The 21,242-nt window shown below is 40.7% G+C and overlaps 1 protein-coding gene across 3 annotated transcripts in view; it reads right to left on the bottom strand.

Moving 5' to 3' along the window:
- LOC131591677 (protein phosphatase 1 regulatory subunit 12A-like) overlaps positions 1-13,472 on the bottom strand; it is a 112,199-nt gene extending 98,727 nt beyond the window's left edge. For all 3 annotated transcript variants that reach the window (XM_058862607.1, XM_058862608.1, XM_058862606.1), the window contains exon 1: positions 13,112-13,472. In XM_058862607.1, coding sequence (XP_058718590.1) covers positions 13,112-13,348 — 237 coding nt within the window. In that variant the 5' untranslated portion in view covers positions 13,349-13,472. The remainder of the gene's footprint in view (positions 1-13,111) is intronic.
- Positions 13,473-21,242: the final 7,770 nt, after the last annotated feature.

The raw sequence follows: 21,242 nt of genomic DNA, 5'->3' as shown, positions 1-21,242 counted from the left end.
ATGAACCAGCAGCTGTGCCCAGGCGGCCAACAACATCCTGGCCTGCATCTGAAATAGCGTGGCCAGCAGGAGCAGGGCAGTGATTGTTCCCTGGTACTCAGCACTGGTGAGCCTGCACATTGAGTGCTGTGTCCAGGGCTGAGCTCCTCACTTTAGGAAAGATGTTGAGATGCTGGAGCATGTCCAGAGAAGGGCAACAAGGCTGGTGAAGGGTGTGGAACACCAGTCCAGTGAGGAGCGGCTGAAGGAGCTGGGGATGTTTAGTCTGGAGAAAAGGCTCAGGGCAGACCCCATCACTCTCTACACCTCCCTCAAAGCGGGCTGTGGCCAGGTGGGGGTCGGTCTCTTCTCCCAGACAACCAGCCATAGGACAAGAGCACACAGACTTCAGCTGCACCACTGAAGGTTTAGGTTGGCTGTTAGGAACAAACTCCTCACAGAAAGGGTCACTGGGCATTGGAATGGGCTGCCCACAGAGGTGGTGGAGTCACTGTCCCTGGAAGTGTTTAAGGAAAGGCTGGATGTGGCACTTAGTACCACAGTCTAGCTGACAAGAGGGTTTAAGGTCATAGGTTGGACTGGACCTCGAAGGTCTTTTCCAACATAATTGATTCTGTGGTGGTGTATTAGGAAGAACTTCCCTCCACTCCTCATTCTCTGCTAAACTGGCAACAGTATTGCTGTTGTATGAATATAGTGTTTCAGGCAAGAAGGGAATCATCCTCTAAGAAATGGACAACTTTCTGCAATACTGACTAGTATTTGAGTGGTTAATAACTTCTTTCCAAACATTTGTTATCATAGAGTCAGGTTCCACCAACTGTTAAAATTCAAGCCACTGCAGTGCCTAGAACTTCAAAGAAAGCCAGAAGATTGAAGAACCCCCCAGCACACAACCATACTGGATGTACTATCTGCATCTCAACCTAAGATTTTAAGAAAGATTCTTATATGCAGCCAGAGCATTATTAGAACGGGACTTCATCTACAGGTTGGGCAGAGAAATAACTGAGAACAGCTCTGTGGAAAAGGAACTGGGGGTGATGTTTGATGAAAAACTCAACATTGGGTTGTCAGCATGCAACCACAGCCCAGAAGGCAAGCCATACCCTGGGCAGCAACAAAAGGAGTGTGACCAGCATGTCCAGAGAGCAGATTTCTCCCCTCTCCTTTGCTCTTGTGAGACCCCACCTGGAGTGGTGTGTACAGTTCTGATGTTCCCAATATAAGGGCAGTAAATTGTTGGAGCAAGCCCAGAAGAGGGCCACAAAGTTGATAAGGGGACTGGAACACATCCTCTGCAGAGCCAGGCTGAGAGAATCAGACCAGAGAAGAAAAGGCTTCATGGAGACCTCATAGCAATCTTCCAGTACCTGAAGGGGACCTACCAGGAAGCTGGAGAAGGACTTGTTGTCAGGAACTGTAGTGATAGAACCAGGAGTAATGAGTACAAATAGAAAGAGGGGAAATTTAGACTAGATATTAAAAGAAATTTTTTACTGTGAGTGTGGTGGGACACTGCAACAGGCTGCCCAGAGAGGTTGTGAATGACCCAGCCCCGACAGTGTTCAAAGCCAGTCATGATAATGCTTTGACCATCCTGATCTGGCAGGTGTCAGTGCTCATGGCAGGGGTTTGGTTGGGATTAGATGATCTTTAAGGTCCCTTCCAACTATTAACATTCTACGATTATATGAAAAATAACTGGGATTAGGGAGACAAGTATCTTAAGAGTCATAATATTTTCAGTGAATCAAGAGCCAGAAGTATTTCACAATCTATATTCTGAGGCTGACAAAAACTAAAGTATATGGAAATCTTTAGTCTACATATTTGGCTTTACAGGAGTAATTCCTTGTATTCTGCAATTCCTTGCATTAAGCAAAGCTAAAACATTCCAGAGAGAAATTTATAGTGTACTCATGGGTTTGGGGGCATGGAGAGAGTCATTTTAGGTATCCTAACAGGGAGAAAGAAAAGTAGACATGTAAACATCATGTGTCTCAATGGTTGCTGATAGTACTAAAGAAACCAGCCCTCATCAGACCTTTCTTGGAGAAAGAAATCAAAGTGGGGCACATGCCGAGTTTCTATAAACACCAGCACTTTGTTAAGGTCTCTACAGATAAAGACTTGAATATGGAGACTGCTTTTATAACTCTAAAAGCACCAATAACCAACCAGTGCTGCTTATTTATTAAGAGCTTCAGGGGAGATGGATTTGACTGTCAAAAATCCAGTTTCTGTAACATGAGTAGAGCAAGGAGACAGGAGGACAGAAGAAGAGAAAGGGGAGCAATTTATCTGGATTTAAAAAAATTGCTTTCTCTGTCACTGTTCCTAGGATCAGAAGATTACTTTTTTTACCCTGGGTTTCCCAATGCCCACCTTCATCTAGGTCACAGAACTTGTTAAAAAGAGAAACTTATGCAACTCTATGGTGTAAAATGAGTCTCGTGAATCACAGCTACCAAAAGATAAGTAGAGAAGTGTATTGATAAAAAGTTAGTGATGTCAGTGCTAGTTAAGTGACGCTCCTCAGCTTTACAGCCTATCATGAACTCAACTGCAGAACAGCTGAAGCCACATTTTAAACCACTTTTGTTTTAAAAAGTGAAGGTTATGACTTGAAGTTTAAAACCCAAGTAATATTTGCAGTTTAAGCTGCAATGAAGCAGTCCAAATCAGTAGATGCAGGCTGTTAATTGTTTAAATTCTACATAAGCACCCTCCAAGTATTAAAAGAATTCAAAGCATCTTATCAAATACATTATCAGCAGTGAAACACGACAAAGCAAAATGAACAGGGGAAAAAAGCACCAAGAAAATACTCCCTTATTTAAGTCACTTAACTTGGTAATATAAAATAAAATTAGATAATTACAGAGAAGAAATTAAAAGAGCTCCAAATCCTACAAGAAATTAAAGAACAAAGTCTTCCAAATGCTGTCATGAGAGTTTGTCTTGAAAAGACAAATAACTTGTTACAATATGTGCAGGTAAGCAGCTATCAAGATAAAGCCCTTGGAGGATCTCCCAAAAGGGGGAAATTACACATCAGCTCTTAGAGCACTTCAATCATATCTCTGTGTCATGATAAATGATGTCACTGAAGAAGATATTGTTTTGATGCCAAGGTTTCTTCATAGAAAGTTACTTTTAAGTGCTGTTTGGTCTTCTATTTGAATCCCCACTGTTTGCCTGCTTTCAACTACCAGTGATGCTTTTATTTATATGCTGTGCTTTGGAAGCAAAAAAAACCCCACCAAACGCAGAAGAAAACCAACACAAAAATCCTAAAAACCGACTTCAAATAAAAAGTATTTTCTTTAATAGGACTACTATCATGCAAGCTTTTCTTTGCCAGCGCTTTCTTGGTTTTATGCTTTAATCCAGTATATGCACTTGACATGGCAGATGTCTTATTCTAAAAAAAAAAAAGGATGCCAAACCATGATTGCAGCAACAGCTTTTGAAATCCACCATCTTAATAATCACACATTTTGTTTTAGTAGGCTTTCCTGGCTTTTGTAAAGTTTTTGTAAGCCAAACTGAAGCTACTGATCTGCCCTTGGGAACTGCTCCATACACATCCAGAAAACCTACTGTTTCCATGTTCCTCGTGCCATAGAACTTACTAACGATTAGGCTCCAGAAAGCTATGACACTTTGTTCACAGGTACAGTGATTCTCACAAGGTTAGGCTTCTTGCAGCAAAAAAAATCTAATAGTACTTATCTCCAGCAATCACATCTTAACAGACACTTGAGCTTGCAAATGCTATTTGCTATAATTACAATTTACATTTTTTATTATTACAGAGTACACCAACCTTTTCAATTGCTGAGAAAACAACTGAGAAAGAGCTCTCCCATCCCCAGATCCCAGTGGGTAAGTGATAAAACACTTTACAAAATATATAACGTATCTTTTGTCATTTGCACCAAGTTGTTCCCTATTTTCCTTAAAAACTGTAGTTTTTAAATCACCACTGCTGTATTTACCTGGAGCTATAGATAAAAATTGTTTCTACAGTAACTTCATGAGCTTTCTTAGGAGTCATGATTGATAGATCCAGCCAAAGCCCACCTTCAACATTTAGTAAGTCTATTAGAAATGTTAAGTACAAGAGACAATAACAGACCTGTTAAGTCACTTCTCTGCAGAGATGTAGGAAAGCTGTTTCTCTTCTTAAGTGTACAAACACCTGATAAGCACTGTGACATACAAGCATTAGCATTCACTACCACTATTAAACACATACAAACACAGCTACAGTGCCAAGCATTTGGCTAGGCTGTGTGCAAGGAAGTAGGCACTGAGTGACCAGAAAGTCATGTCCAGAGAAGTTCATAAACAAAAACCCACTGACAGTCCCAGTGCTAGCACAACTCACCCCCTAAAAAAATAATGCTGCAACAATAAGCAGGATTACCTACACTTTCTAAAATACAGAACTAGCAGTCATAATTCACACTGACTGAGGAAATAATACAAGTAGTTTAAGATTGTTTCATCTCTGGGATATGAAGGGATACTTTTGGAAAACTGATTTATTTTTATAAAATTATTCATTTAATTAAGACTACTTATTCCAGTATAGTTGCATCTATTTGCAAACCCCCTGCAAGCAACAACGCTTTTGTTAAAACTTGAGACAACATGCTTTGCAGCCTCAAAATAACAACTTGTCCACTTCAGCAAGTGTAGGTTTTCAGTCAAGAACACTAAAGCAATTTTCAAGATATCTGTAAGCTGAAAGTTACAAAGCCGTAAGTCTGAGATGGTATTCCAGTTTCTAAAGGGGCCCACAAGGATCCCGGCTTTGACAGAGGAATGCAGCTCCTCAGTGAAAGCTTCATCTAAGTTAATTGTTTTAGAAAGCAGCACTGACCACACACATACAGTGTACATGCTTGTCAGATGTGTTCACCTTGGTTACCAGATGAAGATAGTGTTATTTTGCCCTAGAAAAATACTCGCTTCAGCTGTGAAATTTTAAGAAAACTAGTAAGGTAAGTTCATCCTATAAATCCTTTAAGTTTGGACATTTGTTAGAATTACTAACAAACTGGTTTCATGTTAACATTCATCTTCCTTCTGTGAAGGAACAAAAAAAACAAAACAAAAAAAACCCCCAAAAACCTAGGAAACTGAAAAAACAAGAGATAGACAGATAGATATTAGATCCACAATACAAAGGTAACACTTGAAAGTAATTCCCTGATGTACACTAAACCTCAAATATTCAAGAAGTATATAGATAAATATAGGTATATCTCTCTCTATATATATAGATATATAAGATTCCGGTTACTCTTCTAGCTTCACGGTCAGGGTGGTAAAACAAACTCCAAAACTAAATAATCATCCCAGAACTAAAATTTGTATAATAATCACCACTGGCTTGCTAACTGATCATATCAAAGCAAGCTGTCATAGTTCCAACTCAAAACCCTGAACTACAATCATAACATAGGAAAATCAATCAAAGCAAATTTCAGACTGAACTAAAAATAATTCTAAAAAAATGTCAGTGAGACTTGGCCCTTTTGAATGTTTTAGGGCTAGAACCATTTCTAACAACCATAGCTTACAGATAATTCAGTATCAGAGTCAATGGTCATGTGCTAGTTATAAACCAAACTGAAGCATTCAGAAACTACAGTAGTATAGGAACTATACTGTATTATTTGCCATCTTGAAGATAAACCTACTTCTGTATGCAAGCCCAAAATGAGGCTACATTTAATTCTCAGGGGCTTCACCCTCTTCTTAAAGCCAACTCCACACGTCACTCTGTTTAACACCATTAGTGTAACAAATTTATTTTTAATGGGGTAAGTGCTAACACCACTCAGACATAAATGGGGAAACAATCTTGTTCAAAGACTTCATCATATTGCTCTAATTTTGGTTTTGTCAATGAGCCGGCAAAGATTTAGTGTTTCCAGGATAAGCACAGTGCCTGATTCAGTGTGGTCAATAACTGAAAGAGTTGGGTACCAAGTCTTGTCAAAACAATGCATAAAAACAATAATTTAATAATTCAACAATGCTCCCCTCCACCAAGTACCGTGATCATCTTTTGGCTTCTTGTATTCTATCTTACAGACTTTAAATTACTAGAAAGGAAACAGCTGAGGAATGCTGCTACTCTTATGCCATGCTTTCCATTGACTGTCATTTCAGGAATGCATATAGCTTGGAATGTCTCCACCCATCCAGCAGCATCAGAGGCTGACCAGCTTAGGGATGGCTCCACTGCCTTACAGCTGCATTCCAGTTTGCATTATACAGCTGTCAAGATCAATGAAGAAAAATATATTGTTGGGCACTGACAAAACATTTGTTAGGCAAATGTCCTCATATGCTGCATGTCTTACTTGGTATGATAAAGGTGTACTCATGCTACACTTGATCAAAACTACCTCTACATTGCTTTCAGAGCAGATTAGTTTGTGTAAGTCTAACCCATCTGAACATATCCTTGGATAAAATTCTAGTATTTCCTAGAACACATGCACGTTCCTCAACTTCACATGGTGTGAGCCCAGCCTCAGGCAACACAATTACACTGACAGAGACTACCAATTTGCTGGGTTCTCAGTTTTTGAGAGGATTGCACTAAGTGTCTTACTAACCGAGGTAATAACTTTGAGAAAGGGAGCAACTGAGAGCATGAGCAAAGGGATAAACAAGTAAAGAACTGGACAAGAGCCTGTCAAACCATCTGTTCCAACTAAAACGTAGCATATTTTGTTCAGCCTACAGAGTGGTATATCTGCTAGTGATTTACACTGACTGCTTCTGTCTCCTAGCCTCAGATTTAGCTAACAACTGAAATTCAGTAGTTTGGTAAAACAGCATTCTTGCTACTACAATGTCAAAATCAGAAAGGCCTTAATATCAATTTTATCAATTTTATTCATACATACAAAAGCACATCTCATCTACTCTTACAAAGTGCTTTTTGATGACCTTTCCTGAGAACGTGTTCTAACAATACCAAAAATAGAGAACACATAGAAAACTACAGACAAAGCTGTACTGTAAAAGCTGCATTAATGCTACAGTGAAATTTATATCAAGAGACCAGCAGATATTGTCCCTTATAGCTTCAGTAAATACTAAAGCCCTACCAGCTGAATTCATCCTTACACTGGAATGCAGAACTCTACCTCTATGACTAGGAAGTTAAAGAAAGCTGTCAGTTACACTAACATGAAAACTGGCTTTAAATACTTAAAGTCATTTCTATATCCTAGAATTCACTTGGGTTATTCTGTTTGTGCACAAGAAATATCCACAGCAATGAAAATACACAGAAATCCCAGGTTCAGACTTGACAGACCACTTAGAAATAATAAATCTAACAAGCTGAAGAGATTGTTACTTGTTTCTTTCATAAAACACCAAAGAGAACACAAATTTTTGAATATAGTATTTAAACTTCCACTATTATACTCACAGTATATTATGAAAAATCACGCCTTTTTCCTCTCGCCTCCATTTCAAAGAGTAAAAGAAAAGAAACTTAGATGACAAGATCAGTAGGAAGTTAACGAGTACTAACTGTACCACCTGAACCTAGCTACTGTAACTACAGAGAGAAAGATCTGTGGGCCACACAAGAACCAATTACAAAAGGCAATTTCAACAAATATGCCTCTGTAGTCTGATCACTGAGTGACGTCAGCATTACATTTATTTCTGGGCTTATTTTCTCTCTGCTCTGTTGCACAGATAAAAAATATGTGAAAAAGAAAAGCCATGATAGAAGAATAATAAAACAAGTTGAGCAAATTACTCAAAAATTCTCAGTGGTAGAAGATCCACAATGAGAGCATTAGGAGGTTTGGTGATTAGTAGGTTGGTTCCCCTCCAAACAGTGAGACTTCAACATCAGTTTTGTTAGTACAAACCTTTCTGTACAAAATGAAGTCCTCCTACTTGACAGTTTTGAAAAGTTAACAAGTATATCATATGCAATGAGTATTCTCATTCTCCAAGAGAGTCATGGTAGAAGTCTTAGCTAGGAGGTTACTAGGTTAGCTTTGAGCTATTTCCATACCTTCCTTACCCTGGTTGTTGGGTGCTGCTGCTATGATGCAAACACTGTAGAGATGCAAGACTCTGGCAACCTGCTTTTTGCTCTTACAGCTTGATGTGCTGCACGTGCTGCAGCCCCAGCTCAAGTACTTGACCTGTGTTATCATTCATCAGGAGCCCGGACAGTGCAGCCATAATGCCCTCTACTGAATTCTAAGGCAAAGGGATCCAGTGCTGGTAGATTCTGTGTCCCTTTTGCATCACTGGTTGCAGTTTAAAAGGGTGTCGTAACAAGGAAACAGCTGGTGCCAAAGGTATCTATACCCGTTACCACATCAGGTACTAAGAATATGCCACCAGAAGCCCTGACAGAAGTTTTCACATAAGCAGTTGCAAAAACTCCTGCAAAGGAAGGTACTTCTTATCTAAGAAATAGATTTCATAGAATCCAAAGGAAATACTAAGACAGCAATAACTGTCCTTACTCAGAAAGGGTAAGCAAGCATTCTGTGAAACACACAATCTTAATTAGTATTCAGGGATAAACACAGCAGAGTCCTACAACAGTGGCAGCAAATCAAAATTTCTATTTAACACTGCATACTGCTCTATCTGCAAACTAGTATATAATTATAATATTGCTAGAACAGTCTCACCTTCACATTCAATTGAGCACCTAAAAAGTTGCAGAAAAACACTATTTGATACAGAGAGACAGCCTTTGAGGAATTTTGCTTAATTAAACTGTAGTTGTCACAGACAAAAAAGGTAACATGAATCCTTCACCAAGGAGTAGGGACCTTCACCAACACACACTGCAGGTGCCCAATGATGCCCCATGCACAAACAGCCAAGACAGTATCCCTAATCTTACCTCAAAAGCAGTACCCTCCCCAGAACAGGCAAGATCAGCACAATAGGACATGTTCTTAACATGCTGTGTGGTGGAATCAGGCTACAGCACTCACCTTCCTCACCCAGAGAAAATGAGGCCAAAAACAAGGTTACCATCTCCTAAGTCTGAGTAGTCTCGAAGAAAAAGGGCAGTCAAAAAGCAGGCTGCATAGATTGTGACACCTAACCACAGCCTAATCTCAGCCAGTGCTGAGGTGTGTGCAGGTACTCCATACTACAGATTGGATATTCCCAGGGGAGCAACGTGCACAGGAAATCCAGCCTTCCAGGAAACTGGCCACATCGTGGTCCCTCCCCACTGCATGCAGCCTTTCCATGGTGCTGTCCAGAAAGGGTGGGCTCCACTTTCCTGTACAAAGCTCTATGTAACTTCTAGACAAACTACTTTCAGCCATTTAAGCAATAAATTCCAGTCAGAGCTAGTGAACTAAATCCTCTTTCATGAAAGCCAAGGAAAACAGAAGAGAGTCCAAACTCTAAGGAATGATAGGTGTTAAGCTTTCAGTACGACAGAACTGAATTCCACTCTGAAGAAGTATGTCTGCCTAAGAAGAGATCAAGTTTTACTGAAAATATTATATAACCTCTTCTTAAGATTATTTCAGAATATGCCTCTTCCATCCCCCATTCTGGAGACACTGATAATCTGCAAGGTCACACCTCACCTTTGGGCTTCTTTCTTTTCTCAAGTTCCCCTTACATTCCATTGTTAAGGCAGATTAGAAAAGCTGCACTTTAAATTAGATCTCATCCTGCATAGCAGCCGTCTGGGAGTATAACATTCAAAACTTCCACCTCCACTACAATAATGGCACTGACATCTGATGGTAAATTTAAGTTCTCATTTCAAAGTTTTCTGGTCTTACATACACACAATATGTATATAATGCAGATTATGCAGCACAATACACATTATCCTGCTGCAATATCCTACATTGTATATATATCTCAGACAGGAAAATAGCACACTACACTTTTGTCCTCTGTACTGAAGGTATAAGCTGAGGACTTGTGCAGAACAAGTTCTTAAAGCAAGCTTTGAACTCAAAATTACATAGAGGAATAACGACCACTTAATGACAATTTTTCCTCTTCTGCAAGATACCAAAGAATTTAATTTGTCTGTCCTCAGATATGATGCACTCAAGTCCCTTCATTTGTGCACATGCAGATATAAAACAAAATCTGCTCACTGTCACTGTCAAGAGCTGAAGTAGCTATATACATACATCCATATATATATATATATATATATATATATATATATATATACACTCCCCCCCTTTCCTCCTCTCAGCTACCAAGTCAAGTAACTGTTTTCTTTCCCATATGCATGAAGAGAAACAATTCTACATGCAGCTTTCTGATGATGATGGCATTCTATCCCACTCAGGAAAAGCTTAGCTAATGGCTTCAGCAACAAAGCTTGGTGCTCCATTAAAGACCAGACCTGAAGTTCACCAGAATTTCAGGATTAATGGTACTTTCCCCTCAGCAATTCCAACTACCTGTGAAAAATAAAACAAAGCTTAAGTCTCTTCCTCTAACTGCCATATGCAGCAGGAAAATCAAAGGCTAAATATTAACTATTTAATTATATCACTATTTCAGACATATGCATTTGCTCTCAATAACCGAAAAAAAAATAAATTGATGGAAGACAAGAAAGACACAACCCAAAAAAGTACAGTAATTTTATCTTCACTGAGATAAATTAATTCCTCTGAAGGAGCAATGTCTACACGGGACCTGACAGACAATGCAAAAAAACCCCAAAAAAACCAAAAAAAAAAAAACCCCAAAACCAGAACCCCAACCAACCAATTAACCACAAAGCAACAGCATGCCATGGCAGTCTTAAACACAACATGAACACAATTACCATCTGTCAGTCAAAAATGCCTGGAAGAATGACAAGTTTCTGAAGAGTTTCCTTTGAGAACAGATACAGCTTTAGTCATGCTGCAGCCAAAATTGATTAAATTAATTCATGTTACAGACTGCATCATGTGAGATTTGCACCTTTTATATCGCATATTAGAGGAAAATAAGGTCTTGTGTTAATAATGAAGAGAAACCATTCAGAGTCAGTCGCAGGGATTTGTTATATGCCTCTTTTATAGCAACAGGTAACCTTCACTTACTGTACTGCCTCAAGAGGATTATAACTTCACAACTGATCTTATTTGCTTTCAATATCATAAAATCAGAACAGGTCCTTTGGTATCACTAAAGGAGGGGAGGGGGAAGGAGGAGCACAAGCAAGAATTTTGGCAGTGATGTAAATGTTTACCGTTGTTACCTTGGGCTTTGCTCTTCCAAGCTGCAAGCTGACTACAACATAAAAAAAAAAAAGGGGGGAGAATATGCTCAGAATTATCCTGATGAAAGCTTTTTTGTATATAGTATCAAAAACATTTTGAAAATGCCATCTGGGCATCAAAAAGATAGAGCACCATCTCTAACAATAGAGCGAAACTAAACGTCATTCTTCCCTACCAATGGCTGGAGAACAGCAACTTGCAGACCCAAGGATCTAACCAGTTAAGGTATGGCTTCCCATACAGAGCTCCTTAGAAGCATAAAGCTACCATAACTTGATTAGAGGAGGATAAATACAAAAAACCTTGCAATGAAGTGACAGGCTAGCCTGCAGTCAGGTAACCATGCCGCAGTAACATGCTGACAGGCTTAACCACAGTACACACTCATTCTTCCAGTTCAGTTCATAACTGAAAGTGAACCAACACCCTTTACAGGGGAGCAAGTGACAACTCAGACACAGCAAAGAGTCATAGAATTTTATATCCCATGTTCAAGAGGGGATTCTATCCAGTTCTGCAAGGCGGTTTATTTATTTCTAGAGCCTCACATCCTTGAAACACCTATACAGGATGGAGAAAAATTCACCAGCTAATTTCTTTTAATGTAAGTAGCAACCTTACCTAACCATTTTGGGAAGATTTTTACTTGATCAACCTACAACACATAACCATTAAGATTTTTCTCTTAAACTACTGAACAACTTCTAAACTTAAGAACGAGAAGCTAACCTGTCAAAGACATTTTTTGCTTTCCAGATATTCAGTGAACCTAATATTGTGCGAAAGCTTTTGGCCTTCTAGAGAAAAAAATCTATTCAGGCAAACCCGCATTATCTCCGATTGCCACAGCCTTTCCTTATTTGGCTAACGTTTTGAGATTCCAATCAGACTGCTATGAAGTTCAACATGCACAAAGCATCCATTTTGAGGAAACTTCACAGCCAGTTTCCCGTCCATTCCCCCCCAGCCCAAGTGAAAGTTATCTCCCTCGGCACCAACCCCCCTCCCACATACCCACACCAGAACAAAGCGATATGGATTGGGCTTTACTACTTTCCAACGCACGGAAGAAAAATTTAAGACCCTTGGTCCCCTTGAAGTTCAGCTTTCACACTGCGATGGGAGTCATCGGTAATGAAAACAAACAGCCCCTTATTGATACGCGTTCCTATATAATGAACAAAACACTGGTTTCCCCTAGAAACCGGAGAGAAATAGATGATCCGTCTCTCAACACGGCCGCCCGCACACACGAGCGGTCTTTAATCGGCTCAAGTACTGCGGAACCGAGGAGACGAGGGAAGCAGGGAACTACTACCGGGATCCCGGGCAAGGGGCAGCGGCGGAAGCGGCCCCCGAGGCCAGCCCGCTTCTCTCACCTGCAGTCACCCTCCCACGCCGGGGGGCACCTGAACGGGCACCCTCAGCCCACACGGGGCAGGGCCCGCTCCCCCCGGCCCTCTGAGGGAGGCGCTGCCAAGAGGGGAAAACGAAAGAGGGTCAGCGGCACCTCCTTCCCGCCGGAGGAGAGGCCCATCCGCCCCTTCCGACGCCCTGCCCGCGGGGAGGGGGTGCATCCTCCCGCCCCTGCAGCCCCGCCGGCCCGCCGCTCGGCCCGCGGCCCCCGGCCGGTCCCAGGCTGACCCTGCCGCCACCTCCCCGCCCCGACACCCCCCAGCGGAGGGAGCGCAGCCGCCTTCGGCCCCTTCCTCCTCCACCTCCTCCTTCGGAGGGGCCACTCGGCCGGCCTCGCCCCCCCACCCCCACCCCCGCCCCCGCCCCAGTCCGGCTGGGGGTCCCTCGATCGGCCCAGCATCGACCTGGTGGAGAGCGGTGAGCCCGTCCACATTGGCGTAGTTGATGTCGGCGCCCCGCTCCAGCAGTCGCAGCACCTCCTCGGTGTCTCCGCTGGAACAGGCGGCCAAGAAGACGGCGCCGTCGTCGAACTTCACCTTGGTCTTCTTGCGCTTGACCACGGGCGGCTCCAGGTCGGTCTCGGAGCCGATCCAGCGCTTCAGCTGCTCGTTCCGCTTCTGCTTGGCGTCCGCCATCTTCATGCCCTGCTCGCGCCGGCCCCCTCAGCCCCGGCCGCGCCGAGCGTAGACTTTATACCGCCACTATCCCACAGCGCACCGCGGCCGCGCGCGCTCACCCGCCCAGGGAGGGCGCGGGGCGGGCGGGGAGCGGAGAGGCGGGGCGGCCTCGTTAGCATAATCCCGCGAGACTTCCGGGGGCGAGCAGCGGGGAGGGAGGCGGTGCGCGAGCGGGGCGGGGCGGGGCGGGGCCCAGTGGGGAGTGGGAGTGGGAGGGGGAGTGGGAGTGTGCGTGTGAGGGGGAATGGGACTGGGACTGGGAGTGGAGAGTGGGACTGGGATTGGGAGTGGAGAGTGGGACTGGAAGTGGAGAGTGGGACTGGAAGTGGAGAGTGGGACTGGGAGTGCAGCCCCAATTCTGTCGGGGAGCTTCGCTAAAGGCGCTGCCCATGCCCGCCCGCGATCTCCGTCACCTGCGGTGACATCGGTGTTTCTGCCTGCATTGGCAAACGGGGCGCCTGCAGCCACTTGACGGGAAAAAAGCAAATAAATAAATGGAGCAACTTGCTTGAGGGTCCTTTGTTTTGGGAGGTTAGACATGACCATCTCAGACCACCTTGATGTACAAAAGCACCAAGTCCCGTTTGTCTCTACATTTTTAGGGGACCTCCAGGGAAGCTGGAGAGGGACTCCCCGTCAAGAACTGTAGCGATAGAACCAGGAGTAATGGGTACAAATTAGACTAGATATTTTTGTAAAAGATTCTTAATTGTGAGCGTGGTGAGACACTGGAGCAGATTGCCCAGGGAGGTTGTGGGTGCCCCAGTCCTGGCAGTGATCAAAGCCAGTTTGGATAAATCGTTGACCAGGTCTAGTGGGAGGTGCCACTGCCCATAGCACAGGATTGGGATTAGATGATTTTTAAGATCCATTCCAACCCCATAATATTCTATGATTCTATCATTCTACATGTCAGTGGACAAAGCCCTTATTCACTTACATTTCACTTACAGTTCACTTCAAAACCTGGGGCAGCACAGCCATCTCTCTTGGGAGAAAACAAGTAGTTACAAACCACGCAGCATTTGAAGATATGAAGACTAAAATGTTTTTGTTCAGAGTTGCAACTTTTAGGAACCAAGCTATTACAGATAATAAAGTTTTTTCTATGCACAGCATGTTTTCTTTAGCTAAAAGCAGTATGTATTTTGCTTTAAATGGAATAATCTCTGGGGATAAAATGTGGTTTTGAATTTACTGGAAAATAAGTTTTATTTTCAAATAATTATAGGAAACAAAGTATAGTTTGAGAGGATCACCAAACCTCATACACTTCAAATTTTACATGACTTGTGCTTTTCTAATTAGAACGTCTCCTTCTTATGGTGGGCAGTCTTGCAGCCAGCTCAGGCTCTTATTTCCATCTTTATTGATAAAGATGTCAGTGACATTTCACAAGAAGTCATAGTTGCAAGTACCTGAAGCAACGTGCTTTTCTTAATGTCTTTCAGAGCAGATTTTCATCTGGAGATATTTACATAATATTCATCAGACTTACTCATACAGCAGTGCATGAGATACATGCACTGACAGTTTGAAGGCGTAATGTGATTGAGAACAAAAGACAACATCTGGTAGTCAAGATGAAAGATTTGCCACAGAAAGATTTGCAGTCTAAGTAGGTGGATGAAAGATTATCTGGCACCTAATTTATACCTTCCCATTGGCAGCCTGTGTGACTAGCCAGGGGTACGTTTTAGATTCCTGGGTTTGAAAATAAGGCTGACTGCAGAGTACCATTCAAACCCAGTCTTTGCAGTGTTTATTACTCACACGAGTGTTCTAACTTGTGCTTTGGCATGGCACTGTTATCATCAGCATGGCATGGACAGTTACCAGCTGGGAGCTTGGATGCATCACCCGACTCATGACTAAGGAGGGAATTTGCGCAGGCTCCAGTCTCCTGCTGTGGTCTTGTCCTTGTGGGCAAACTCCTCCCTTGGGGACAGACTCTCAACCCAGTGCCGTTTCCTAAGGACTTGGAAACTATAACCCAGAAAAAGGTAGTGCAAGATATAAGCTGCATTCTCCTGTCCCATATGTCTCAGATATTTTACAAGGCACCTCCCCATTGTGCTGTTTCTCTCTCAGTTGGCTGTCTGAAAATTTGACTCTTCAAGAAATCTCATATCTGAAGAATGTTTGATTTCAACAAAAAATATTTAAATAGAGTGCTTTATTAGCAACAAAGTAAGTTTAGGCAAATCAATAGGCACATGTTCAAAATGCACTCTCTCAGGAAGTTCAGTGTCATGGAGCATGTTTCTAAGTTTTCATCAGAGCTCTAGTCCCCTCTCCTTGACTTCAGTTTTCCATCTCAGCTCTTTCTTTCTGGTCATGGATCCTCTTTTAACTCCAACTTGCTCTTCTTGGCTTGTTAGTGAAATTCAGAGGGTCTATTGCTCAATTTTGTTCTTAAGTATCATTCAGTTAGCTTGGTTTTAAAAACCAGATCTCATACTTTCCTTTTATTCTTCTTTCCAGGAAAGATTTTTCACTGATTCAGCTCCAGCTTTTCAGAGAACTTCAGCAAATATTTTTCCATACACTACAGCTATTTGTATGTTCCACATTCTTGACATTATTTTCCTTGACTTTTTAATTTTTTTTGATTGTACCTCATGGTTGGGAGTTACGCTATATTTGAGGGGTTTTGCAGACAGTACAGGCAAGATATAATTCATTTGTACAGTCAGCTGAAACTCAAATATTCCATACATATTGAATATAAATATCTTTCAGAGATAGCTGTATGCTCTACTGGAAATTATATGTAGTTCTTAAATCTAGCAAAGCATATGGTCTTCCTTAAGCAAAAAGTAGAGTTGTCATTCATGTAAATTAGTTATCTCTGCAAGTGTTCAACTTCGAGAAGGGAATAATAATACAAATAATAATATTTTTTATTTCTAATTTTTTCCTACCTCATATCTCCCATAAATGTTTGCAATTTCAGTATCAAAGGCATATTGGGCCATATTTTTTACCCTACCATAATGCCATTCTACCCCATGTCTAATGTCATTCCATTTCATTGTAAAATCAGTGCAGCTGAGAGAAGATGAGACTGTCTACAGCTTCTAATTCCATACTAATTGACATAAACAAATGTAAATACCAATAATAATTTCTGTAGAAATATGAAATTCTTTTCCCATTATCTGTCTAAGCATGGAGTGTTAAACTCATTCATGCAGAGGGTCAGAGCAAACATATATTAAGGCTATTTCTGAGGACCATACTAAAATTAATTCTAAAAGAGTCACTACTGCAAGAGAGTATCACAAGAGTGAATTAGATAACTGCATAAGTATGCATGTGTGTTTACAATAATCACAGTATGCTAACAAGAGACACTTAACCATCTGAGCTATATTATGAGTGCAACTTAAGGACACACTAAGTCAGACCTAGTTTTATCAGGTTTTTGGTGCATTGCTACCAGACTAGCCAACATAGTAGGTATGCTGTTATATCCTTTGCTTGCATGTATATACACAATGCTAAAGGTGATTAAGTATGTCATTTTCCACATACAAATATTAGCACTGAATTCAGTAGGAGATTTGGTAGGAGTGGTTTTCTGTAGAGCTAATGATGCAACCATCTAACCATGCTTTTCTGTAGAGGTAACCATTTTACAGCGATAGCATCTGTGTCTATACATATTTTCCATGAATTTCACGACAGACTTCAAGTGGTCAATACAATGATTTAGCAATGAGATTGATATCAGTGTGCTTTCTGGTTTTGCATGTTGTCTGAAAATCATTATCTTAAAAGTATTACAAGCATTGTTCAAAGCTATTTCACACAAGCTTCTAGACAGCAGAAGTTCTCAGATGAAGCTTTTGCACTACTCAAAATCATCATCTTTTGGGATGCAGAATTTTCTTCTGACCTCCAACTGGAAAATTGCTGCCTTGTCTCTCATTTTGAACAGCATTACACACAGTGTGGCTTCCAAAAATTTTGTCTTAGCATTTTGAAGGAAAACTAATATATATAACAAAGTTAATGTCATCAATTCCAGCTCTGAGAAAAAAGGGTAATTTGAAGGATAGTGACAAATATTGCATATATATATTGACACAAAACTTTCTAATAAATGTAACAGATTCTTACAAAGAGTTGTGGTTGGTAAAATGGGAGCAAACATAACAAAATATAAAAGTGTCTTTTCACATCAAAACACCATGACAGAGATATTTATCACAAGAATAAGGCATTTCTTTCATTGTTTTACTTGATAGTCATATTCATTTCTATCTTGAAATCTGGTATACTCTCTACCCTGATTGTGTGACACACCCACACATGTAACAGTGAAATCTCTGGTACAATCCTTATCCAGAAAAAAAGAGGTAAGAGGACTATGCACAAATTGCTATCAAAATTTTCAAGTAAACTACATTATAAGCAGACTTCTTGCTTTTTAGTCAGTTGTCAGTAAGATTCTTATACAGGAACCCCACATTTCAAGGTGGGTTACTTTTTGATGCTGCATAATCCTGAGTCACCAAAACTAAAACTACCATAGCAACCAGAGCACAGATTTATAAACTGTACAGTTCTGCATAGTTTCATATCCAAACCATTTCATTTGCAATGGTCTTTTCTCCCAGCATCTTCCATTAGCTTTATACAGATTTGTGTCTCTGTATTCCTGAACGGCAATGCAAACCAACATTTAAACTTGATTCACACAGAGATGCTCTCACATATTTTTATGTGTACCCATCTGTTAAACTACCATTTCTTCTATGGACAATTCCAACAGTACATGGATTAAGCTAAAAATAGTTGTCTTTGCTAGTAAAAAGTAACACTTTGTTCTTTAGAAATAGGAAAATATACTTATTTATAAATTTGACTTTATGAAATCATTCTTACTTTAAATTAAATTTAAGTTTTGTCTAGTCATGTAATGAAAAAAAAAAAAGAACTGAGCCATATGTTGTGTAACAGAAATATAGGTACTCTGTTTCTATCCAACATTTGCAGTCCTGGGAATACTGCATATGTATGGATGCAGACACAGTGTTAGACACTGCTGTGACAGTTGTCCAATTTGTCCTCTTGATATTGAGAACAAGTATCTTTGATTTATTTTACTGTCTTAAAGGCCACATAACCTTACAGTAGCTTTTATGAACCTCTGTTCAGCTTTCTGTAGGTAAAGTGTTTCTTCCCCACTCATGTGTGGCTTAAGTCGAGGAGCATACTGCTGAAACAGTACACTACAATTGAATACAATTTAAATACTGAGGGGGAATGGAATGACCTGTTCCTCTGAAATGCATCCAAATTGTTCCCTGTGAACTGCATTCTGAACATATCACAGCTGGGAAACATACTTTCAGGGCTGTAGGAGAATATTTTGGACAAATAGAAATGAAAGACATCCTATTCTAGCTTCTCACTCACAACGCAAATGTAAATACACTCAAGGGTTATTGACATCTGTGACATATTTCTGTCTTTCTGCTACCAGAAGGTATATGAGTTTCCTTTTAAATATTTGTTTTGATATATGAATGTGTTATTTCTCTAAATTAAAAACACTAAAATCTGTATGTGACTGAACAATTGGCTTGGCTTGGATTTTGGGCATCTAGGAGTATGCCTTGCTGCTCATGGTGCCTACAGGCTCTATTTTTGTGAGCATATGACATAACTGCACACTCACATCATGATTAGTCTTAGCAATGTAGTAACACCAGTGACACACCTACATCACTGCAAAAATAATGTCATCCTTTAGTCTGTTCACACAGCCACTAAAATGAAGAGTTTTGTAAGAAAGAGGACTGGCTGTTAGTGTACAGCAATGCTTATTTATAAGAATATTCATAAAGACCTGTGTCTCTGAATACAATAGAAACAAGCAACTGAAGGCAGTTTTCTTGCTCAGAAATACCTTCTTCTAGTAGTTCATTGTCCTAATAAACACTTCTACTGTTTTTCTCTCCCCCCCATTTGTTACAAGCCCTTTGTTTGCTATGGAAAGCTACTTTTGTAGGGAACTTCTCACACTACAGCTCATCTGATCAGAATTCATCCCAAACCATCAAGTGGCTTCTTCTTTGGTGGCTTCCTATTCTTCCCTAGCACAAGGCCATGAAGAAATTGAATTTCTTCATCTTGTCAGTTCAGGAGAAGAGTTACTTAACTGAGACAATAATCTGGGGCAAAATTACAGCAGTCACTAATGTAACACTAAGGTACTCCAGAAACTAGAACATCTATATCATAAATGCAGAGATGTATGCTTTAGAATCTTCTTAAATCACTTCTGGTTTGATAGGCTTGCAACTTTCAACCCCCATCTGCTGAAATTACATTTCCTAACCATTCCAATATTGGTGTGCTGGCCTGCAGCTCCCCCATTCATCACAGTAACTCAGAACACTTGAGAAGGGACCTGTAAAATTAATTTCCTTTTTAGTAGATGCTCATGTAACTCAAAACCATCTTCTTTTCACCAAAATATTATTTAGCTACTTAGTATAAGATGATGAAAAGGCTGTAACCTCTAGATTTTAGCCAATTTTTTTTTATTTCCTTGAATAATTTGGATATATGACTCAGCTTTCTCTTTGCCTGAGAGAAAGACATGACTTCCAGCATTTTCTTGGAGACCTAGGCTAAGGTTTCACAAGATAATGAAAACATTCAGTCAGGTTACTGACATAGGAAAGTCCTTTTTTTATTGTAAAATAAATATTGTAAAAGGAAAGTCCTCCTTTTATTGTACTGCTCATTCCCTACCTCTGGATGCACAGATGCCCTTCCCAATCTTTTCTCAGGCCTCGGTGTTCATTTGACACCTGAATGAGTTGGCTACACTAGCAGACTATTTACTTCTTGGCTCAGCTAGTTTTCTGCTGGTCTAGCAAAAAAACCCAGATGTATCAAGGGGTGACAGGAGGATACAAAAGAGTTGGGAATAGGTAACCAGGCCTGAGAAAGGAGAGAGTCGCTCTTCTCAGAAGCAGGAATACGTTATGTAGGCTCAACCACCAAAAGTAATCTCACCTGTAGTCTTAGCTGTGACCATTAATATAATTTTTTTTTTTTTTTCATGTCTGAAAAGGTTTCTTTAATGATTTTTTGTCCTTTGGACCTGGATTCTGGCATGTGGAAAATGAATCAGCTAACCTGAGCGAGGCAAACAAGCATTGTCATTGTCTTCTCTGTGGAGGTAACATATCTGTCTTCATGTGACTTTCTCTTTGCTTCCATGTGGCAGCCAGCAAATAGGATTCTGTGCAAACATGGCAGTGAGTGGAGGTCTAGATAATTTTCATGTTAAATAGTGAAAACAACTTTCTCATTTTTGGCAGTCTTAATTTTAAAACCTGACAATCTTGAAGGGACACACTTAGCACACACTCAGTCCTGAGCGTACAGCAGTAGAGGCAGGGAGTGAGCCAGGACTCCAGCAGAAACTCACCTCCAGCCAGGCAGTGCTGCTCTTCATCTCCTGTGCCCACCTGCCTCTTCCTCCCGGGTGTGTTTGGGCCATGGTCACTTCCCTGTTACAGTACTGCTACAGTGTATACATGACACTGGTAGAGTGTATATACTGTATACTTCCTTTTGACTGAAACAGTTTTGGTATGCTTTTACTTCAAGCACTGAGACCTAAAACACTGATTTTCCTGAGATCAGACACTTGGCTTGGTTTTATTAAGCATTCCTTGATTTCTGGTTATATGTATTTCATTGCTTTCTCCCTCTATTGGAACTGGCTCAATAAAGTAAAGGCTGGTCCTAGAAAAGTTCTACATTATACTCATTTTATGACAGATGGGTGGATAGATAGATGAGAAATTACCTCATTTCAACTAGATTA

This window comes from Poecile atricapillus, chromosome W (assembly GCF_030490865.1).
Source record: "Poecile atricapillus isolate bPoeAtr1 chromosome W, bPoeAtr1.hap1, whole genome shotgun sequence".
Lineage (NCBI taxonomy): Eukaryota > Metazoa > Chordata > Aves > Passeriformes > Paridae > Poecile > Poecile atricapillus.
The sequence above is the reverse complement of the archived record's forward strand: the minus strand, read 5'-3'. Positions and strand labels throughout refer to the sequence as shown.